Genomic DNA, 24,290 nt, shown 5'->3' with positions numbered 1-24,290 from the left:
TGTATGTTTATTATTATATACATATATAATATGTATATATATATGTGTGTGTGTGTGTGTGTGTGTGTGTGTATATATATATATATATATATATATATTTGCGTGCACACACCTATGTGTGGGTATGCAGTGCGTATGTGCTTAAAATGTGGGCACTTTATATACATATGCATTATGTGTGTGTGTGTAATAATAAACACACACATTTATTATATGTGTGTATGTTTATTATTATATACGTATAAATATTATGCATATGTATATATTTGTAAAGTGCCCACATTTTAGGCACATACACACTGCATACTCACACAAAGGTGTGCATACACAGAGGCACTTTCAACACGTACCCAGCTTTTACAACCTTCACTTCTAAATTTTCTTTGCTCCACGAGGAAGTTAAGCAGCAAAGGAGGAGGATATAATAGCCCTTGCATTACAGCTCCTCTGGGGACTGAATAAGGTTGTTTGGAAAACCTACCCATCTTGCTAAGCCTTTGCTCATCCGGCAGGGCTTCTTCTTCATGCTGAAGCCGCTCTCTCTCTCCCTCTGCAACACACTAGCACCGAAGTGTGTGTGTGTGTGTGTGTGTTGGTGTGCTTCACAAAGGGCCCTACTCTAAACTTTAACAGAGGCCAGTGTCCAAAGTTCCCTATCGGAGTTTGCTCCATGGGGCCATAAATCTCTGGTGGAAAAGAGGTGGGTTGAGTTGGGTTGGGGGGAGAGAGAGAAACGGGGAAAGGGCCAACTTTGAGAGATAAGACTTGGTGGTCTGGGCTGGATTCCTGTTTATGATATGTAAACCCGAAGATGAGCCACAGGCCCATCTCCTGCAGCCCTAATATAGGGAAGGAGCCCCCTGCAAAAGCCGAGGCTGCAGCTCAGAGGCTTCGGTCACCTTGAAGATTTACAGCATCAGGCCAGATTCCTATTCATCGCTGTTGAAGTGAGCAAAGGAGACACCCAGCGGAAAGGCTGTCAGTCCAGGGAAACCAGCAGGCAGGGCTCTAAGGTTTAATGAGGAGAGCGCATATTAAGCCGCCCCAGGGACCTTCTCCGCAGACAAAAAGAAGGTACCGGCTTTGCTTATATATCTGTTTTAAAGAGGTTTGTTTTTGGAGGCGTTGTGGGTTTTTCTTCTTCTGTTTACGTTTACGACCATCTTCTGATCTAAGGGCGCACTCTTTAATCTCAAGGCGACATGGATTTCGTTTGCGGCTGAGAGAGATCTTGCAGTGTGTCAAGGATGCATTGGGGCACAGGGAAAATGTGTGCTTCTTACACATTTAAACCCGATCCTGGGGTGGATGGGAAAATATGCCAGTTTCCATTTCCTTCCACCGTCCATTGAAACCGTAAAACAAGGCTGAAGCCGCTTGTCATCCCCACAGATGTCAATGGCACGTAATAGGCTTCATATAATATATATTAAAAACCCTCCCTTTTGGGTCCTGCTATATTTTCTTTCTTCTTCTGCTGTTGCCTGTGTTTTTTAGCCTGAACAAGTGACATCACATTTGCTTTCGAGAATATGACGTTTTCAAAGAGAAAGTATACTGAGGAGGAACAAGGATGGATGGAGAAGAATAGACTGCTGCCATTTTTAGGAAATAAATATTTTGATACTGGCTGGAAAGCAGCCCTTGTTTGGGGTTTGCAGGGCAGTGCCAGAGGTCTAAGAGAAATGCAAAGCATGTAGGAAGGGGAACGAGGGAAATATGTTCATAAAGATATAAAATATTTAGAGAGCCAATGACTGACACACACAGAAAGGTAGCCGGTTCAATAGTCTTTAATAATTATCCACAGGTAGATTATGAATTATTGATATAATTACAAAAGTCAACTGACCACACTTGGGGTGAAACTGTCAAGGTAAAAATGTTCATTCATGTTAATTTAAACACACATACGCAACACACACTCGAACAGAGGTGCTGAGAAAGGGACAGGCCATCATGTTATCACATTTGAAAAACCAGCATTTAGGCCATCCTTCCTAACCCTTTAAAAAGCAGACCTGCCTTTTAAAACATAGAAAACTCAGAAGCAAAGCCCCTTTGTCTTCAGTGGGATTTATTCCCAGGGAAAACACGAATAGGACTGAAGCCTTCGTGGCTGAAACTTTAAAATGAAGAGAGACCAAAGTTCACTGGACGCATCAAGCGATTAAATTAATATACATATATTGTAAGAGAAGCTACTCCAGATTTCAATTACCACAGGTCAGGCAATCGCTTCCTTTTCCTTCCTGCCCTGATAACAATCAGTTTTCATAACACAGACTCTGTAGAGATTATTCACGTCTCCGATGATGCTGTATTTACAGTACTGCTGAAAGCGGCCCTTGTATTCTGTTCTCCTTTAAAATAACCAACTTTCAAAATATGGAAAATCATCTTCCCCCAGAGGAAACAAGCATCCTGCTAGCCAGAGAGTCTTATTTATTTGTGCATTTATTCTGTCAGGCATGTGGATGACCTCACTTTTGGTCTTCTAAGATGCCTTTCTAATTCACGATAACTTTCTTTTGCGCTGATCTGTTATTTTCCTTTCCTCATAGGTATTCTTGTCTAAGTCCATGGCACCCGCCTCTCTAGAACTGCCAAGGGATGGTTAATTTTAAAAATAATTAAATGCACGTTTAAAAAAGGAGAGAAAGAAGGAAGGAAAGCCTCATTTCAAAGCCCCAGGGATGTATCAGGGACAAGCAAAGAGCATTTTGTAATTAAGGTGGCCCTTGCTTCATAGGATCTACTAGTCCCATTGATTCCACTGCGACAACAGTCCTATCATTCATTAATAGCCCGAAATCCAGTGAAGACCTCGCAGGATCCTCGGATTGTCTTTCCATTTCAGAAAGACCCTTGAATCTCTCTTCTTCCAAGAAGCTGGATTGGGTTGGAAGGGAACAGTGAATTTTTTAAAACAAACAAACAAAACCAAAGACTTAATGTTGGTTTTGTTCCAGGCAAATCTATTTCAGCCTTGAATGCTGGCCTTGCAACCGCTCTTCGGCTTCTTCTTCGGAGGTAGGCTTCCTGAGGAAGTGGTCGGAGGCTGGAGGCTAAGGTTCAAAATCCGGAGGCCTAGAGAAATCACAGCCCCTTTAACTCAGGAGATACTAATCCGGAATAAGGATCGTCCTCTAAAGGTTTCCTGTCTAAGGGGCTACCCACATCCAAATCACTGTTGGCCTGAAAGGAGATCCACTTAAATCCACTTCAATCCCTTAAATCATTCTGATCATAAGGAGGACAGAGGACATTTAAAGCGGGGGCAGAGTAACTAGTCCATCCGTAGGGCTACTCTTAGGTGCTCAGCCTGGTTTGTAAACTCTTAAGTGTAACAAATATGGATCCCTTGTTTCCCTGTAGATGGGGAAAGGTGGGGCAGAGAAAAAACTAGGTCAGAGAAACATTATCTCATAAGCAGGAGAAACTATGGCTGAGGTCAACCCTGCCCTTCTCACCCCCTCCCAGGCCCCCTCCACTGTGCCCCTTCCCTTGCTTGGTTTATCTCTCTTCAGCCACTCCTGCCAACTTCGGCATGGAAAGGGATTTTCGCTCTTTTCCTTTCTGCTCTCCTAGTCTTTGCCTCTGGCCAGGATCATGATCATCATCACCACCACCATCATCTGGCCAAGATCATCATCATCATCATCATCATCATCATCATCATCATCATCATCTTGTCCTCCTTCCCGACAAGGGGAAGGACAGGCGGCAAGGGACAGTCCTGAGCTTGTCTTCCAGTGGTGCCCCCCTTCTTTTTTCTTCTTCCCCCCCTTCCTTTTCCATTTCCTGATCCGGGCCCTGCCAAGCGCGTAGCAATTGGCCCTGCCGGTCAGGTGGTGGGGGTGGCATGGGTGAGTTTGTCCCTGTGTCCCCCGCGCGTGCGGTTCCAGCTTCGGGAAGAGGGGGGGGGGTATTGGAAGAGGGAACGGAGGGGGGGAGTGAGGCCCAAACTTTGGCAGCAGGCGCTTGACAACAGCAAGGAGTGGGAGGGAGGAAGGGAAGGAAGGAAGGAGGGAGGGAGGGAGGAAAGAGGAAGGGGGGAGAGGAGGAGGGGAGGGGCCTCGCCAGAGCCCAGAAAAACGACAACGCGAGAAAAATTAGTATTTTTGCACTTCACAAATTAATGACCATGAGTTCGTTTTTGATAAACTCCAACTACATCGAGCCCAAGTTCCCTCCTTGCGAGGAATACACGCAGCTCGGCGGCGGGAGCAACTACCACCACCACCATCACCCCCAGCACCCCCAGCACCACCACCCCCAGCACTCCCAGCACCTGCGCCAGCAGCACCAGCCTCACCCGGGCCAGCCTGTTCCTGATTACTACCAGCGGCCGAGCAGAGAACCAGGATACCAGCCTCCTCCTCCTCCACCACCGCCTCCACCACCTCCGCCTCCGCCTCCTCCTCCGGAGGCTCTCTACCCCGCTCAGCCAGCCCACTACCCCGAGTCTCCTTACAGCTACAGCGGCCTCGGTTCTACCCCGGGACAGGACCAGCCAGCACCAGGAACCTCTCCTCCTCCTCCTCCTCCTCCACCACCTCCTGCTCCTCCGAGGAAGGGCCACCATGCCCAAACCCAGACCTTGCTTCAAGGCCACGTCCCGCCTCCTCCTCAGCCCCATTGCGAAGCAGCCCAGGGGTCAGCGGCTGGAGGCAACCCGGCTTCATGCCCTCTCCTGGCCCCCGACAAGAGCCTGTCTGGCCCCAAAGGGAAGGAACCGGTGGTGTACCCTTGGATGAAGAAAATCCACGTGAGCACTGGTGAGTTGACCTTCTGGTAGGGGAGCCAGGATGGAGTGTGTGTGTGTGTGTGTTTGTGTGTGTGTGTGAGAGAGAGAGAGTTGGAGGAGGCTGGGCCACTCGGGACTCCCCAGTGCATGTGTGTGTGTGAGACAGGGAGACTGAGAGGTAACGCGTATTTCTTAATTTAAAGGAAGACGTGGGAAACCTTTTGTGTACAGGGGGTTCCCTTTATCACGAGATTTACGAGACTCCAAACTGTTAAGGGAAGCCATTATGGCCCCCATAAATTTAATAGCCCTGGCAGTGGCTCTGGGCCAGGAGCCTTTGAAGCTTTTCTTGATCCCAAATGCCCATCACCATTTTTTATGGCACCCCTTTCCCTCAATTGTCTCCTATTGTCCAAAGCCGGTGAAGCATTTTTTTTCCTGCCAGCCCTCTCTTTATCTTGTCCCTCTCCCCTTGAATTCAGTATGAAGTTCTTATATCATAATGATAACGCTCCTTTGCCTTCTGCTTCTCCTTCTCCTCCTCTTCCTTCTTCTCCTCCTTCTTCTTTTGCGGGGCGGGCGCTCATCCCGGCCTCAGTCAACCCCAATTACACTGGAGGGGAGCCCAAAAGGTCTCGGACTGCCTACACCAGACAGCAGGTCCTGGAGCTGGAGAAGGAGTTTCACTTCAACCGCTACCTGACCCGGAGGCGTCGCATCGAGATCGCGCACTCCCTCTGCCTCTCTGAGCGCCAGGTGAAGATCTGGTTCCAGAACCGGAGGATGAAGTGGAAGAAAGACCACAAGCTGCCCAACACCAAGATGCGCTCCTCCAACCCTGCCAGTCTCAGCCAGCCAGCCAAAGCACAGCCTCACCCAACCCCAGCAACACCACCAGCACCATTGCCAAGGGGCAGAGCCACCCCAAACTCAGCATCGCTATGATGTCGGCCCGACAGACTCAGGGACACATCCAGCTTCACCTCTTTCTGTCCTGAGGACCAAGTCAAACTATATTAAGAGGGAACGAAACCAGAGCAAGATTAAAATGTCCAGCATAGGGCCTGTGTATTCAAACCAAAAAAAAAACTGGATCAAGTGTTTCTTCCCTTCTGTAAATATGTCTCCATCCCCATTGTTTGTAATTATAATAATTATTTATGGAAATACAGTACTACCGTCTACCCGCCACGTTAATGGATGGATCCTATGCCTAAGAAGGACCCTGTGTATATATGTTTTAAGGCGTCAAAAGTGTTTCCGAAGAGTGACTTTGTGAGGCGTGGTCGTGTAAAAAGCATAGGATTGTGCTGTTTCGTGGTGTGTTGGTGGACTCTCTCAGTTGCAGGGACCCAGGAGTAAACTCATCTTGTTTCATTTGAGGTCTTGTGGGGTTTAGGAAAAAGAAGGAGCCCAATGATCACACACCCCTTACGGACTAAAAAAAGATGTGGGGTTTTTTGTGTGTGTGTACCAAGAATCATGCAGCTTTTAAAAAGTATAGTCCTTGTTTTGGTGGTGATATGTTAATCTCCCCAATGTTGGGTGGTTTTTAAAAACCTCTTTTTATTATTATTATTTCAAGGGAAGTACACCAATATTGCTATAAAAGCTGTTTCCGTCTTTGTGTCATGCCACAGTCAAAGTCCATGTACAATGTGCGATTTATGTGTATACATGTGTGAACGTGTGATGTGTATATACACATATATAATGTCCAGTGCTGTTAATAAAGAATACCCTGTACCCCAAAAAATAATCATCATCATCAGATTAAAAGCACTAGACACACCATGAGAAGCCTGCATTTGCCTAGACCTCCTTGGCTTCCTTGGTGCCAGGCTACTGTCTAATATATATATATATATATATTTACTGGGGTGTGATGTACATCCAGGCAGGTATCCATTTCTTAGTAAAGTCCGAGTACCAGATCAGAGGCCAGTGGTCTCACTATTGATTATCACCCCAATACTAACCCCATTAGGACTTTGGAAGGAAGTCACAATAAATTCCACAGCAATGGTTTGCAAGTAGGGCTGTGGATTAACGTAACCCAACGTAACCAGAAAACAAGAATGAGTCCCACTGAAATAAATTAGATGGGAAATGAGCTGACTAGAGTATCAACCAAATAACTACATTGAAATGGCTTGAGGATTGGCCTTTCTGGCCTGCCCTTATTCTTACACAGACAATCAGATTTATCTGGTGCTTCTGTCCACCGATTACATCTTGTTGTATATAAAGGCAGAAAGCTGTGTCTTTTTGAATTCGCATGTATTGATTTCGCCTTCTGTCAACACCTCTCTCGGTATATAATTATTTCTCTGGCTTGTGTGAACAGGAATAGGTCTCTTCAATGCACTGAAATTAATAACAACTGAAGAGGTTATTGCCTCTATGGTTGCCGTTATTATTGCTAGTGCCGCCACCACCACTAATTACTGTTTTATCAAATACTATTACAAGAACATGTTTTTCTAGGCGTCTTTTCCTTTAGTGATCTTGATTTGGAAGGAGACACCATCTTTGGGGTGGGACAGAACCAGAGGCCTTGAAGCAAAACAAGCAAACAAAATAAAAATATGCAGAAATTTGCCATCTTCCAAATAATTTCAGCAGCCCCTGAAATGAACATGGGTTAAAATCCCCTAAGTAGGCAATGCAATCCTACCTGTATATAGATTTAGGACTTAACTTCCATGTAAAAGTGTATACGCTTGCTATCTGCTGTTGTTGTGTGCCTTCAAGTCATTTCCAGTTTATGGCGACCCTAATGCAAACCGATGATGGAGTAATTATAACAATTATCATCCTTATTGTGGAATACAACCTGAACCTTATAGGTACCTAGAGCAGTAGTCTGATCTCTGCTTGTCCTGGAGACTTTAATCAGTTTAATTCAACAGCTGTTTGAATTTATAGGCAAGCCAAAAGCCAATAAGGGATGACTATGAAACCATAGACAGATCATTCTGATATATCATGGTCCTGTTGGGCCAGCCTACCATTGAAACACTGAAAGATGTCAGCAGAGGTCCAAAGAAAACCAAAACATTGCTGCTACGAATCATCTGAAAGCTTGTACCAAAGCAAATGGCACACTTTATTCACTATTTGTTTACTAAGCCCTTGAAATGCCCATCCCGCTTGAATTCTTTTTTTAATGAAACATTTATTTATTTAGAAGAGGAAAAAGTTATTAATAAATGCATTTATTTATTTATTAATACAGAGGAAAAGAGGCTGGAAAGCTCAGTCTCTGCTGCTGCTTCTCCTCCTCTTCCTCTTCCCTCCTGAAGCAGATCTCTTTGTCTAAAAGCCTTTGTTTAGTTTGGCATGGAGAATGTTTCTCTCTTCATTTGCTGAAACTATAAAATTAAGAGGAATGCTCAAGATGTTTAATCAACTATTCATTCAGCAGAAGATTGTGGATCTGATCTAACTTCCGTAGTTTTAGGCTTGAAACTCTCAGTTCCCTCCCTCCTTCTTTTCCCATTGTGTGTGTGGTTTTTTTTAAAGCTCTCGAAATGAAATCAGGCTGAAAATAGCAATTTTACTGGGAATCATTAATCACCTCCTACAATAAATACTTCTTTGTAATTCAACAGCAGTTGTGAAAGGCATTCTCTTGGAAAAGGTCTGAGAAGACACGAAGGATTTTCCAGAGGAAAATGTGTTCATGTATAAAGACACAGTCGCTTGGCTGTGCCATGATGAAAATGTATACTTTCTGGGTGGAGGATCCAACACGGATGGAAAAAATACATATGGCAGACTGTCATCATCCAAGGTAATGCTTTTATTTGATTATGATTCCCTAACCCCCCTCCCTTCCTTCAAATGCAGCCTGGTTTGCTTTGATGTGCTGGCTAGTGTCTAACTTGGTTGACATAATCAATGTTACAGCAAGCCCCAAAACTAGAGTGGAGCTTCAACCCGGCCATTGTCCTGCCTGCGCGGCTCGGCGATGGGGAGAGTTCACCGAAAGGACACATTTTCTATCCCATTAATTGTTTTTTTCAGAAGGGGGCAGACTGACAAAGCCAAACCCTTGACCTGGAAAGACAGGATGTCGTGCTAAGTCGGCGCTGGACAGTAAAGAGGACGCAAATCGATCTGACATCGCAGCCGAGACACACATAAACTAAGAAAAAAATAGGGTATGATTTAACACAATCATCGAGACCGATCACTACCATCCCAGATAGCTCTCGTCTGCACACACACACCACCAACACATGGGTCTGTCCTTACCCTCAGCACCTCGCCCCATCTCGACCCCCTCTTATGTCTCTCTCGCTCTCTCTCTCTCTCTCTCTCTAAACACAACATAGGCAACCCCTGCCATTTCTCTCCCGCCCTCTGCTCTGCGCCCTCTCACAACAGACATGCACAAAAACTCACTTGCCACTTCGCACACACCCTTTCCCTCCCTCCTCCCTCCTCTCACACACACAACCCTTCTTCCTTCATACCCCCTTCTGTACACAAACCTTTGAATCTCACACACAAACCCATCTCCCCCCCTCTCTCACACACATCTTTGACTCTCACCCACAACAACCCTCTTCCCTCCCTCCCCCTCTCTCTCACACACATTTGACTCTCTCTTGCACAAACCCCCCTCTCTCATGCCCTGTCTTTCCCTTTCTGTCTCTCTCTGCCCTCCCGTCTTCTGGCTCTAACACATGTAAAAGTGCACACACACACACCGCCTTACCTCCCTTTCTCTTGCTGTTTTTACACACACACACACACAACACACACACACACACACACAAACACACACACACACATCCTCTCTTTCCCTCCTCTCTCCTTAACCTGCTCTACCTCACATGCAAAGGGGATTTTGCAGAAGTTAAAGTGAGCTTGCCTTCACGTTTCACATAAGCAATATCTCCACTCTTGAAAAGGTCCAACACAACCTTCCCCCCCCCAAGGTACCACCTACAAGCAGGAGAGGGAAGGAGATAGACCCCCCTTCTTTCCACTCCCATCTGGGATGCACAACTCTAGGATCCATCCAAGATTTAGAATTACTGAATTTTTGAATAGTGGATCTGGCTTGGCCCTTTTGGTCTCCAGCATCAAGAAAAATAGGGTGGGGGTGGTAAGGAGAAGAACTGGGAGAGGGGGGGAAGCTGAAGATCTTCCTTGACTGGTTTCCCCACTATTTCATGCTGTATGTATTTGGCCTACAAGGCCTACCTTTTCCCAGTGTTTTTAACAGAAGGAATGTAGGTGTAGACTGAAAGTATTGAACTTTTGCATCCAAGTTCTCAGATACATGTCCTCCGTGGGTCCTATCTCCTCCACAGACTGATCCCCCTAACCTCGGCCCACCTTTCCACTCCAGTCCCACCGCCTCTCCATGCCTCCTCTTTTTCAATGCCCAATAGAGACTGCAGAACTGGCTCCAGCCCATGCTCTGACCTTTTAAAGCAGACTCCCCCTCCGTTTGCTTAGGTTGTTCCAGGCAGAAATATACAAAAGAGATCGATATCTCGCTGACACCATTCCACGGGGCAACCTTAGCGTGAACCTACTTGAAGACCAATAAACAAGAATCGTGAGGTTTCCCTTGTGATTTATGGCCTGCAGAGAATATATATATATATGAACGTTTTAGGATTGTCAGAATGAGTACTCAGAATCTCCTTTACCCTACATTTCCCTTACAAGAGAGGAGGAGGTGCCTCCTCATATGGGAAGCTGAAGCCCTTCAGCCTAGAAAGTTCCTGAAGGGAAGATAATAGTGTCTTACTTTAAGAAGGAACTAGCAGGAGAAGATATCAACACGACATTCATTGTCCAGGTTTAGAGCACATGGTTCATTTTGCAGGTTTGCTATACCCACCAATTGCTCCTATAAGCCATACTTCAAGCAGAGCTCAGCAGTTACTTTGGGGAACTACAGCTCCCAGAATCCCCCAGTCAGTAGACTATGGCTGCCTGATATATTCTAGTAGCTGTAGTTCCACAAAATAATTTCTCCAAACTCAATAAAAAATGAAACTTTTAAGATCCCCTTTTATAAGAAAACAGCTTCCAGGCTTCATTTATCTGCAAGTTATGTAATGAAGAGTGGTGGGATCCAACTGGATTCAGTGGTTTGGATCCAAATTGAACCCTTTGCAGGTAAGGTTCCAATGAGACCAGTGGGACCAGTTAGGGCTGTCTTGGCTAAATTAAATTAGTTTCCATGGAGGTGCAACTAACATTAACACATCTGGGAAAGTGAGTCCTATTCACCTCAATGAGTCTTCTTGCAGAAAAGATGTAGATAGATGCTATTAGGCTTCAGTCCTTGATATACAGGTTTCATTGAATGCAATGGGACGTACTGTACTTCTGAGTAGAAATAGGAGTATGCCATTAAGTGATCTCTAGAGGCAAAATCTAATTGTCAGTCCCAAGTGGGCAGGCCAAGTGAATCAATGAGAAATTTATTAACTCAACACTTAGGTAAGATCCCTTAATTCAATGCGTCTACTTTAGCTGGGAACTTTAGCAGTTGAATCTGCCGCCTTCTTAGTCTGTTATACTCAATGGGGCTTCTTTGTACCTGGCTTTCAGTCCTGCCACCTCTTCCCAGATTGATGATCCCATTTCCATTGACCACAGAACCCACCTTAAAGACACTAGATCTCTTCTAACATCTGAAGTTAAGCAGGATAAGGACTGGATACTACTTGGATGGGAGACCATCAAGAGACCTTCATGTAGTATGAGAAAGAATCCAATCTGGAGAGGCTTATGCCAGTCAGAGTTGACAGCAATGGACTAGATGGACCAATGGCCTGAACACAAGGCAACTTCCTATGTTCTCAACAGTGTAGGAGAATCCGTATTTCATCACCTTCTGACCAAATCAAAGACAAAATGATACAGTGGGATTAGGCAACACTTTGTGGCCCTTGTTTAAGAGCACCCCTATCTGGTTTTCTTATCACCATCTGCTGGTTATCTATGTGATAAAAGGCAGAGACTCCAGTTCTTAGAGGCAGGCACCCTACTTATTGCCACTTGACAATAAAAATCCGAATTCAAGTGACTGATTCCAGGGAGAGCTGACTCTTTCATTCTAGGAAGACCTGACAGGACCGCCTTATTAATGCCCCAATGATCTCCCCAGAAACTGAAAAGCTGTCAAAACCCGGAGAGGTTATGAGGCCTAAAGAAGCCATAGAGAAGAGCTGCTAGGGGAGATAAAGGTGTTCTGGGGTACTGAAATTTTAATCCGGGATGTGTGTGTGTGTGTGTTGGGTGATTGTGTGTGTGTGTGTGGGGGGAGGATATGTGTCACGTGGCTCATTAACTAATTAATGCAGATCGCCAGGAATGGATCTCGGGCTGTCACTTCTCACTAGTAGGAGTGATTCTTTCCCAAGTGAAAGGGAACTTCCTCTTTTCAATTTCCTAAAAACCCCTTCCTCTCCCTTCTTCCCAACCCAATTCCCCCCCTCCTCGAAATCCAACCTACCTGATTTATCTTTACAAGGGTCCTTAAGCATCTAAAAACAAGGAATAGGGGAATGAGGTCGGTAAGTATGCACAGTCCAGTCGTGTGCCTTGATTGCCTTTCATTGTTTGCACTTGCTTTATGGGGGGAAAGGGCTGACTTAGTGGAGTTGAAGATTTAAGGACGGTTCCTTCTTTGTTGCAAGGCTGCCTGGTGGTCTCAGGATGCCCTTCTGGGGATGGAGCCTAAACCGAGGAGAAGCTCTTTGGAAAGGCTGCCTACCACAGTAAAGGAGGGCTGTCTTGGTTGTTTTGATTGTTTTTTCCCCTTTCCAGTTTGCCAGGCGTTCATAAATCACTGGCTTCTAGAACAAGGAAGAAAATGGAGAGGCAGCATTGTGGGAAAGGGAAGGATGGAGGAGCAAAACAAAAAAAGGGGACAAAACTATAATAGACAGTTTTCTCTGCGACTCATCACCAGGATGAGCGATTTTGGATCAAGTGAAAGCACTGCAATTAATAGTGGAAGTGTTTGGGGATTTTAATAAATAAATAAATAAATAAATAGCAACATTTTAAGGGGGGTATGGCATTTTGTTAATCTCTCCTTTGTCTTCTCTCTCTCCCCCCCTCCCGGCCATTTCTGGCAGTATAAAATATCATGGTGTGTAGTTTAAAACGTTCTCAAACACAAGGACAAAAGTTATTGATGTAGTTTTAATAATATATATAGTGGGGTGGCAATGCAACCTAATCAAGACATTTGTGATCCATTATTATGTTGCCGTTTGCAATAGGGATGGCTGTTGGTGGAATATTTCTCAGCTTTTTAAATGGCAAATTTAGAATTTTTAAAAGTGGCAGAAATATTAAAAAAGATTAGGCGTTATTTATAGCCTGAAACTGGGCTCTTATTTAATCCAGGGGCAAGCTCCAGAAGTTAACGCCTTTGATAATTCAAGAAAACACTTAACACCCCTATAAATTATATGTGTGTGTGTGTGTGTGTGACTATTTATAACACTACGTTTGAAATTATGATAGTAATTTCCAAACTGGCCCAATTGCTAGACCCAAACCCTATCACACCAAGTTTTCCCAGGACTTTGACATTATTCCCAGTTACATCGTTTAGCCCTAATTGGCTGACACTTTTACAAGCCCTTAAGGAGTGAGACTTCAAAATAAGATATAAAAATAAAACACAAAACGTCTGGAGATAAAACGCAGGGTGGGGGAGGAGAAACGGGGAAGCCAAAATAGATCTTCGTTATAATAAATTATAATAAATTATAAATATGCTTTAAAAATAATTGCCTTGTGAAGGTCGCTAACTCTGACTCCTCTTCAACTAAGGGTCAAACGCAAAACAGTGATAATTTCTTTTCTTGTCCCCTTGCATTTCACTTTTTGCAAAGTTATCCTTTCCCCGACTCTTTGTCAATTCCATACAAGATTATACAGTCCAACTATGCTAGATCAGGCCAGATTTTTACGCCTCTGGCTCTGTGTCCCGTATTTCAAACAACCCCGATTCATTCTCACATTGTTAAAGAGAAAGGAACATGGCGAGTTAGTTCTGCTATTCTTCTTTATTTGGTTCAAGGATGCTAAACAGAGATTTGCTGGTGAGGTATCAAACATACAATTTATGTAAGGAGCATTCATTTGCACTGGGAGGAAGTATAAGTAGAACTTGTAAGTATAATAAATATACTAATAAGTATAGTGATTATTCAGAGATTATTTGGATACCCGCAGGATTGCGAAAGGCAATATTTTCACATTGTTGTTATTATTACTATTGTGTGAATCAGCATCTTCTTTCCTTTTTCTTTCTTTCTTTAATTTTTATTGAGTTAAAAGACATTAAACACAATACTGTAACAAAAAACATGACACATGTATCACAATACGACCAGCATCTTCTTTCCAATGATTACATTCCGGTATGTAATCGACAGCTAACCCTGGTCTTGACTCAAAATGAATACTTCTTTCCCCTCTCCTCTTCTTATTTAATCATTGCCTGCTCTTTTGTCTACAGCACTCCACTGCGCCAGAAAATACGGTTTAAAGAACCACTCCGTCTGGAAGTAATTCTGTGCCCTGGTTGGAAAGGCGAGGAGGTAAGAGCCCTGGTGGGGTGGCGAAACGAAATCTGTGGCCCAATGGTTCAAAATAGTTTCATGTTCCAAGACTACTAGGAGTCCGTTTGCTGCAGGATGTTACAGAGGTTACTCCGAGGTTTGGGTCTGATAAACAGTTAAATCGGTTCTGCCGTTGCTGTCCATTCATCTTTCTTGGTCTGTGAATGCACGTCTTGTTAGACAAAGAAATGCACAGAGCTCGGTTTCTGAGAGCCATTGCACAAGGAGTGGAAAGAGTTGGAGAAGCAAGGAAATGGGTGAAAAGGCTTTAAAATTTCCCCCTGTAAATCCAAGGCTTCAGGTTTGGTTCGTGATTAAAAAGGCTTTTTTTGGGTCAGGGAGCGTGCACTACTCTGGATGGTATGTTTTCTTCGGCAGCTTTCCAAAGCCCTTACTAAGGGTTTGCATGTTTTCGTTTTTGCGGAGGACAAAAGTCACCTTTAGTAGTCAGAGTATTTGAGTGTTACCAGTGGTTTCTGGAAATGATCTGGACTATCCTAGCTGCATGTCTCCACATCACTTTATCATGCCTTCGAAGACCCGACCGATAGCCATAGAAATCTACTCACTGAAATCTATTCATTAAAATCTGCTCCTTTCCCTCCCCTTCTCATTGCAGTCTTTAGAATCAATGAATAGCCTTTATTATTATTATTATTATTCCGCCGCATGGAGATTTTATTTTATTTTAAGCAGGGTTACAAGAGATAGTCGGAAGGGTTATTTGGCTTTCCTACTAGAATTACCTGCTTTTATGAGGCCGGAGTGCAATTAGTTTAGTTTACTACCTTTTAAAAGGCAGGCATAAATTACAAGGAGGACCTGTGGTGTTGATTTAGGAGCTTGCTGAAATTCTCCGGGTTAAAAGAAGCCTCAAAAGCCCTTCCTTGGCCATTCCGGGAGGGAGAGTGGAAAAGGTGATTTAAATCTATAAGCATGGTGAGGAGCAGAGAAGAGAATTTATATTCCCCCAGTGTCTGAACTTTGACCACACAATGCCATCCCAGAAATAGTTTGGTTCCCCCCCCCCTTAAACTTTTAAGAATCATATTGAAGGTTTAAGTGCTGTTTTGTAAGGAATGTAGCTTCCTTCCTCATCCCTCTAATAGGAATGTATCCAGTTTGATCCAAATTAATAAATAATGGGCCCTTGTCGTGTCTGTTGTTCTGTAATGCAGTTTAGAAGGTCCTAAAAGGAGAAGGATCAACTTCTACCAGGGAAGAGAAATACCAGTCCTTAAACATATACTATGTTTTATTTGCACAGGCACACAAGACATGCACTGCCAAACCCTAATATTTCCTATTCCTGATCAACTTTGCTTTGCATTTCAGGAATAGTTAAGATGTCCAGAGAGGACAGCATTTCAAGTCTATGATTATGTGTTAGACTTAACGTAAGAGATTGGGGTTTATTTTATTTAGGCCTCTGGTAGAAACTGAGGCTTTAATCTCAAAACTATACTAGTTTAAGCCCAAAATATGAATGCTTTTATTTCAATATTACTTGCATTCTAGTGTTGCCAACTGTCTCCAAGGCTTTCGGGGACAGTTTTATTTACTTGGAAGAAAGTCTCAACGAAAGCCATAGGACTTACAGTACTTGTAAGTAAATATGACTAAGATGAGACTTTAAGGTTGGTAATTGTAATTCACATATCCATTACAGTTTAGTTACACCTGGAATGTAAAGCCCAACAGGCCCCAAGATTTGATTTCAGTAGCCCCTTCCTTGTGGCTTAGCCTCAGCTCTGCTTCGTGTTTCTTCAGCAAAGAGTTTCCTTGCACAAAGAGACGGAGCAGCCTGGTCTTAATCTCTAAACGAAACCTTAAGATTTTTATTTCTCTGAAAGCATTCAGCTCTCCCAGTCCTGGAGGTTAACAGAGGAAGTAATGGTGAATCTCACTTGATAGAGGCAGAATGCGTTGGCGAGACAAATCAAAGGGCTGATGCTTTCATGTCTGTTCATTTGATTCCCAACATCCAGAAACCTTGAAGTTCTACTACAGCAAAAAGAATCCCAGAACTTTTTGTTTCACATTTTTTAAAAAAGTAAAATAATCCAGGACTTCCAGTGAAGCAAAGTGGACTTTCCTTGGTCTCCTAAAACACACCCTGGAAAAAAGTGCCTCACCATTGATCACCAAGAAGTTACTTTTCTTTTAGAAACAAAACACAAGAGATTCACTCCAACCCCCAATGCACATCTGGAGTTAATAGTTCAACGCCAGTTTTCACATTAACTGACTACTAATAAAGATCTTCACAGAAAGGGGAGCTTTCCTTAAAAAATAAACCCAAACAACCCTACAGTCGTAGATAGCGTCAAAGTCTGTCAATTGAAGCTGCAGCCCAGAGTTATGATTATGATACATTGCTTTTGTAGTTTCTCTTTGCTAGAGCTATCTTTCTGCTTTTGACTCAAAGTGGTCAAAAGCGTTTTCCCGCAGAGCCAAGAAGACTGGCCCTGCCTTTCCCCTGTATCTGTTCCATTATCCATTAATTTCAGTGGCATTGTTGTTGCAGAAAACTTCGGGGAGCCTCTTTTGACTAGTCTGAAGACTATAGTTTAAATGGCCATGAATCCACCCCTTGTTTAAAGATGCTGCCTGCTAAAGTTTAGCATTTGTCAATGGAACTGCTCTGGGGCAATAAGGACAGGTCTAATTATGAGTATTATACTAGTTTTTAAGGAAATGTGTTTTTTAAAAAATCTTTTTGGTATTGTGCTTAGGTTGCTTGTAGGTTAAAATATATGCATTCTGTTACTACCCAGGCGAGGCAAAAAGTTTGTGTGTACTCTTACTTGGAGGAAGCCTAATGCAAGTAACTTCCAATGTCCTTTAGCTGCTTATTGGGTTTGGAATTGCAGCCCACTCCAGGGAAATCCTAGGCCTACTCATTCCCTAAATTGACCCACTTTGCTCTCAACCTACAGTTTAGTGTGTTTATGACTGTAACCTTATTTGAAATGGAGAGAAATAGTTGTTCTCTTAAGGCATCCAAGTGTATTAAAGTACTTACTCTTGCCCCTTTAAAAAAGTATGCTCCCGACTTACATCCCATTGAAGCTGAAGTCCTCTAGGGTTAGGTTAGGGAGTCCCACTAAAGGCTGGATCAGGTTTAACTTCCATCCATGCACTTCCACTTAACAAGCTGGGGAACCAGAGTGATTCTTAGAAGTGTAGCTAAAACCCAGCAGCCTTTTTATGTTCAAGTCAAAGGGGCAGGCTGGTGAAAGATGCGTTTCATATCTTCTCAGAGGTTATAAATGGGGGTATCAACCCTTCTCTGGAAAGTGATGAAAGAAGCAGAATGGCAGAGTAAGGTAAGGATGAGCTGATGGGAGTACAGTAAAGGTGAAAGGGGACAAAGAATTCAGGATCAAAGTGGGCCTACATTCTAGGGGCTAAAATTTTTCAGCCTTTTTGAGACAGGAGGTCCTCTCTCTTTAGTGCAAGCCTAACTTCAGAGAAAAGTTTAAAAAAAATTAAGGTCTGCCTACAGATGACAGATCTTATTTTTTACATTTACTTGGAGGATTTGCTTCAGCCTTTAGCTTTTTGTTTCAATCCTCCCACTCTGGCCAGTTAGATTATCCCCCCCCCCATAAGTACTTCGTTTGAGAACCCTATAATTTTATACATCACTCAAGACCTTGCATAGGAACCGCATAAGGGCAGGTTGAATAAGAAGGTCCTCAAAGAGTTGGCAAAATCCAGATCCAGCTCAGTGCAGGCAGGAACCTTCCTTCTCTTCTGGTGTTCAGAAGGACGAAAGCCCCTGACCCTCTACCAGAGGTTCGTTTTTGGCCTTTGTCAGGTAATTACAGGTCCTTGTGGGTTCCTACAAGGGTTTTGGTGTACCGTGTGGGTGTTCAGCAAAGCCCCATTCAAAAGAGGAGTCTGTGGGATGGCGGATGGTCCTCCTGCTTTGGGAGGGGGCTTCCCTACGAAGGAAATGGTGGGCAGAAGTTCATCCGGATTGCAGCTGTGTGCCCTTTCCCCTCTCCAGGGGTCACAGATTCTCCCCATCCCAGCTTTCCCTAAAGGCTACTTGGATGGCCTTTAAAAAGTTCTGGATAATGACACCATAGGCGATTAAGGCTGCTTCTTATCTGTCTGGAGATTATATGCAGAAATATTAATGTGAGAAGTGGGAGGAAGGAGAAAAAACCAACACCCAAACCAAACAAACCCAACCACACCCCCACACCCCCCAAAACAAACCCACACCATCTTCTTCTGCTTCCCCTCCCCTCCTCTCTCTCTCTTTCTCTTGTTTAATGGACTTAAAGCTTAAGGGTAAAGGGACACACACTTACACAAACACACACACACACACACACAGACACAGACACGAGGCTGGCGCTTCCAACCCTTGTTCCTCCAGCGATCCCCTATTTCAAATAAAAGGATTTAAGTTGACGTATGACCACGTGAGCACATAATACAGCGCATTATTGTGGCATTTGGAGTGGAGACCCGGACTGGCTTCGCCTGTGATTACGCTTTTCCCGTTTCTCTTCAGAGCCAGAACTGCTTGCCATTAGCCGCCGCCATCCCGCCCCGCCGCCTCCTTCCCCTCCGACCCACCGACCCAGGCTCACCCTCGGAAGGAGCTTCCCCTGGGTCAGGGGACCCTCCGATGATCCTTATGGGAAGGCTCTTGCCCAGCTCTTAGGACGGAATGCTACGTTAAAACAATTCCAATAAAAGAGGAAAGCGAGACGGCGAGAGAAAAGGATGGATTTTATTTTAAGGTATTTCCGTTGATTGTTCGGTTTACCGGCGCGACTTCTGCATGCGAGGCTGGGCGAGGCAAAGGTCAGCAGAAAAAGGCTCCAGGGTGTAGATGGACACCGGTCAAGCCTGGTTTCCCCCTTTGTTTCCCTGGGTTTGGGGCGGGGGACTGGGAGAAGGGGAGAGAAGCAAGGAGCCCGGCCATGCGAGAATTTCTCCCCTTGCTCTGGATTTCTAGTTACTATTCTTATTTATGCCTGGACCATGGCGATGATTGTTTATGTCGATGCTGCTTGACTGTTCTTCTTTATCAAGCCCAAAAACTGAGGGGGGTGGGCTTGTTGGTTTTGCTTTTATATATGCCACAGAGGCTGGTGCAAAAGGGTGTTTTGAGTAACGTCAAGGGGGCCGGGGATCTCGGAGTCGGGTTTGTTGTGTCTGTCTGATAATGGACCCTTCGAAGGGTCTTTTTTCCCCTAAGACTTTTTGTTGGTGATGCTCAGAGGCATTTATTTGTGGGCCAGTTCCGAGAGCCCGACAAAGCTTGGCAAGAAATCAAGCGGTCTCTCTCTTCCTCCTTCTCCTCATCTTCCACCTTCAGTTTGAGAATGCAATAATAATAATAATAATAATAATAATAATAATAATAATAATAACAACCCCCGTCCCATAAATTCTTTAGGTAGGTTTGTTTGCCTAAACTGAGATCTGGAAAGGAAAAGAGGAGTACACCCCTTTTCTTCTTTTTCTCTCCCCCCCAACCTCCCAAGGTTTATATTCTTTTTAGTTTTCTTAGACTTCTCACCAAGTCTTAAACAGCTATTCATTCCGTTTTATGGAAGGGAAATGCCCCCTAAATAACGGGCGGGAAATGAAAGCACTCCTTGTGTTATACAAGGGGACCAAATGTTATATAAAATTACATCCACCACTGAGTCCCAGCATTGCGAAAGGTCAGAGTGCTGACTTTTGATTTATGTTGCCAGTGAGCTGGGGCAATGCGCTCGCCTACACGCTGCTGCTGCTGCCTCTGTGCCTTTCCCCCCCAGCACCCTCCACTTTCTATACTGGCCAGTTGCAATTATTGCATTTAGGGTCAGAGGAAGCAGAGACTGGAAGGATTAAGAATCCCAGCTGCCTTCTCGCAAATATTATGGCATCTATTGCACCCCAGAATGTTTCCTTCTAAAGATACACGCATCCCTCTCTCCCTTGATCTGCTAATAGACCTGGTGCCAAAGAAATACACGCAAAACAAACCATCATACACATATAATAAACCAATCCGTGCCATCAGATCGGCTGTTGTGTTCTTCCTGGTGTGGAATAAAAGATGGCAGCTTTTATTTTGCAAAGGAGAAAGGAGAGGAGGAATGCTTGGGTTTCAAATAGGCCAACACCAACACCCGGAGAACATTAATAATAATAATAATAATAATAATAATAATAATAATAATAATAATAATAATAATAATAGAAAGCCTTAACTGCGGGTTCCATAAAGCTTTGTGTGTTGGAGCTGGCAAGGGTGTGTTTGTGTGTTTGTGTGCATTGCGTGTGTGTGTGTGTAAAGAGATTAGGGTAAACCCGCAGTAAAAGCTGAGTAAATACAAAAGGAAATGTCAATAGCAGTTATGTGGGGGTTGGGGGAAAGGAGAAAATAAACGGTGATAAGAGGCGCTATGTATCTTAAGTCTGGAGACCGTCCAGTTTTGGGACTGTGCATCTAAGGACTCTTTCTGAGAAGCAAGTGCCACAGAATTCAGTGGCACTTCCTTCCAGGTAACCAAAGTGGAGCTCGAATGATGAGGCGTCTTGAAATTGGATTTTTATCAAGGGTCTTTACCAACCGCCGCCGTCCTTCCCATAATGAATTCAGCGCTTTCTTGTCTCCTGTCCCACAGTTATTCTGAATAATTTTCTCATATATATACAGAGCCAGCCAGTGAGAAAATGAGGATAGATATCTACACCTATTTATCACAATGCATCCTGAAGTCCTTTTTACTGATTGCCGACATTATTGGGAAGACGGTTGAAGGTTTTCTGCCCAGAGGAGAAAACGATGCTTTGGGAAACTTCGGTTTCTCGCTCAAAACACACCCAAATGTTTCCTTGTTTGTTTGTTTGTTTGTTTGCTTTTAGGCCATCAGGTTCCTCTCCTGGCTGTTGTACTTTTTTTTTTTACAGGGAGGCTTTTTTAAATAGGTATGTCATGCCCGGTAAAACCCAGTTAACTGGAAACACGTGGATGTATGCCGTTTTAGTCCTAAAGGTGTAAATCCAAACCCATGGACTTCTTAGACGGGCGAAGAAGACAAACACAGCTAGGTATCAGTGTAGTCAAATAAAATCCATCAATTATCATATATTTAAATGGAACAGTTATAGTCAAGGAAAGAGAAAAGCCCAGGGGGGCAAAGAAACAGCTAGAAAATATACATCGGATAGGAAGAGAGTGTGAGAGCATCTCACCTATTAAATCTGTTTAATTTTAATACTCAGGCCTTGAAGTACCTTTCCTGAAAAGCAGAAATCCTGTAGCCGAGTTTCCTTCAAGGGGGGGGGGGAATAAAATAAAATAGGCGTTCACAGCAAATGCATCAGAACTTTAGGCGGAGTGATAAGAAAATAGGTTGAAGTCCTTTGCAACCTTGACAGGCCTCCCGGACCCATAGCTGTTTGGGACCCCACATTTGGGTGGATGTGGTTGAGCTCCCTCCGTTGACACTCCAGCTTCTTGTTCCAAAAATTTGCTCTCAAAATAAAGCTTTTCAATCTTTCCTTCCCCGCAAGAGCAGACGGTTCTGAGCCGGCCCTTTTTTGTTTTGTCTTGCCCCCCCCCCCCCAAACATCGGTGGCCAAAAGGAAGAAAGTCAGGTCAGCAGTTTTTCCGAAGAAAGTGTGGGGTTGATTATTGACCAAAGCGGGGGGCATCTCCCCCTGGCTTCCACCACAACTTTCTAGGGGTCGTTTTGTGGCAAAAAAAGTGCCTACCGCTTGCATTTTTTTGGGGGGGGGGCTCCTTGTTCCCTCCCCTCCTACGCCAGCTCAGCTTCTCCTTTCATGTCGAGCCACCTCGAGATGCGACGCGGAGCAAGTGTTTTCTGTTGGGGAGCTCTGTTTACAGCATGGGCGCATGAAGCCATAAATCTTGCCTAGCCATAAATGACAAAAAACCATTGGTATGCGTAAGAGGGCCACCCTGGCCTTGGGAGCACTTGTGTGTGTTTGTAAGTGTTAAATCCCCCTTTATTTTTTGCCCCCTTTGCTTTGTTTTGGCTCTAAGGTGACATTGCTGTTTTAAAAGGGCTCTTCGTATTTTTCGCACCTTCCATAGCGCCGTCCTGTCAAAGTCGCACCTAGGCATTATTGGAAGGTCCCTTTGAATGCCTGACGCACCCAGCGGCTTCTTTGTGTTACTTTCAAGCCTAACCCTCTTGCTCAGTTCATCTCTCTCCGTTTCCAACTCCCCCCCCTCCCCCCCTTCCCCCCCCCCCCCCCCCACCTCCTTTGAAACGCAAAAACATTGGCAAGGCTGGTGTTGGGGAATGGAGGGAAAGAGAAAGAAAGGAGATGGAGAAGTGGGGAAAGGGGGGGGAGAGAAGAACAAAAGAGGGGGGAGAGAAAGAAAGAAAGAGAAGTTCAAAGAAGGCAAATATCTGTGTTCATCCACATTTACGCAAAATATTGCTAATGCCTCCGTGAGTATTTTGAACAATGCATATTGAAGTACAGTACAGTATCTATCTATTATCTATGGGATACTTTCTATGAGTGCACTTATAGGTCTCTCTGACATTCCCACCCAACCAAGATACGTACATTTCAGAAAGTAAGCTAGCATACTTCAGAATTAATGAGAAGTCCCATTTGTTTTACTTGGCCCAATATTGAATTGTACACTGTGTGTGTGTGTGTGTGTGTGTGTGTGTGTGTTTGTGTTTGCAGCCTCTTCGTTTCATCGTGTTTCGTGTTTACTCACAAGCAAATACTGTAGATTTCAGTCGGATTTCCTAACAGCTAAATGAGGATTCTGGCTGCTCACTTATCTCCCATTGATTTAATGCAAGACAAAAGGCGAGCAATTCGGTCTAACCCGGGTTTGGAACCCGGCGAATTTTTCTAGGGATGGCATTTAATTTCCACCTAACTCTTTTGATCCTAAACATTTAGAAGCTGATTTGCACACGAAGGGGTGTGTATGCCTTGGAGGAAGAACATGCCTATAAACAGATCCTTACATGAGCATCTAGCCATGGTTTTCTATCTGAGGTGGGCATGCTGCCCGATCATCATTGCCAAATGTCATTGTTTTAATCGTTCCTTCGAAAGCTCTGTCTTCGTTGGCCTGGATGGCAGACGGATCAGAGGGTTTCTTATCATTTATTATACCGGGGAATATCCAAGTCTTGAGAGCCACTGTGGCGAAGTGGTTTGAGCGTTGGACTACAACTCTGGGGTCCAGGGTTCAAACTTCCACTCAACCATGAAAACCCACTTGGGCAAGTCACACTCTCTCAGCCTCTGAGAACAGCAATGGCAACCTTCTTCTGAACAAACCTTGCCAAGAAAGCTTCATGAGGGTTGCCATAAATCGGAAAGGACTTGGAAGCACACGTCAACCACCACCCCAAGCCTTGCATAACTTCTAGATTTCGACCCAAAGAATGCTATACATTCAGCAAACCAAAACCACAATCATACACCTCTCTTTGTGAGTGTAGGGTCTATATTTAGATAGATGTGTACCCATGGTTATGGTTTTGCTTTGAATATATATGTGTGCATAACAAGTATCAGCTATCTGTATCTGTAGATGGCTAGATAGAGGATGGTCTGGGGTCTGAGTGACCCCTTTTGTGAGCATCTTTTGTCTTCATTAGCATAATTTTTCCTGGCCTTTAGTGCCGCCCCGGCGCTTCACTCTTTCACTCCACTCTTTCTTCTCACTCCCTCCATTCCCTCGTCCCCATCCCCCACCCGAACCCACCCACCCAGCCTGCCTGCTCTCCTCTCGGCCCGCTTGCCCCGGACTTCCCGAGACAGCTGCTTCCCCCCCCCCCAACGAACGCCCCCTCGGGCGGGTAAGAGCTGTGTAAGTTTGTGCGCGCGTGGAAATCCCACGTTGGAGGAAGGAAGGGAGGAAGGAAGGAAGGAAGGAAGGAAGGAAGGAG

At 44.4% G+C, this 24,290-nt stretch overlaps 2 protein-coding genes across 3 annotated transcripts in view; both read left to right on the top strand.

The window, feature by feature from the left end:
- Nucleotides 1–4,041: 4,041 nt before the first annotated feature.
- Nucleotides 4,042–6,506, top strand: HOXA4 (homeobox A4). Its single transcript, XM_042471178.1, has 2 exons — nucleotides 4,042–4,781; nucleotides 5,349–6,506. Exons 1-2 carry the CDS (start codon nucleotides 4,142–4,144, stop codon nucleotides 5,693–5,695), a joined length of 987 nt encoding a protein of 328 aa, XP_042327112.1. The 5' UTR covers nucleotides 4,042–4,141; the 3' UTR covers nucleotides 5,696–6,506.
- Nucleotides 6,507–8,492: 1,986 nt separating this feature from the next.
- Nucleotides 8,493–24,290, top strand: part of HOXA3 (homeobox A3) — a 25,803-nt gene continuing 10,005 nt past the window's right edge. Inside the window, exons 1-2 of one of the 2 annotated variants that reach the window (XM_042471171.1) lie at nucleotides 8,493–8,546; nucleotides 14,268–14,349. The gene's annotated coding sequence lies outside the window, so the exon portion shown is untranslated. Of the gene's footprint in view, nucleotides 8,547–14,267; nucleotides 14,350–19,019; nucleotides 19,134–24,290 lie in introns of those variants that run through there. The other variant, XM_042471172.1, reaches the window with a different exon arrangement.

Source organism: Sceloporus undulatus, chromosome 6 (assembly GCF_019175285.1).
Source record: "Sceloporus undulatus isolate JIND9_A2432 ecotype Alabama chromosome 6, SceUnd_v1.1, whole genome shotgun sequence".
Lineage (NCBI taxonomy): Eukaryota > Metazoa > Chordata > Lepidosauria > Squamata > Phrynosomatidae > Sceloporus > Sceloporus undulatus.
This window is presented reverse-complemented; position numbering and strand designations above follow the sequence as displayed.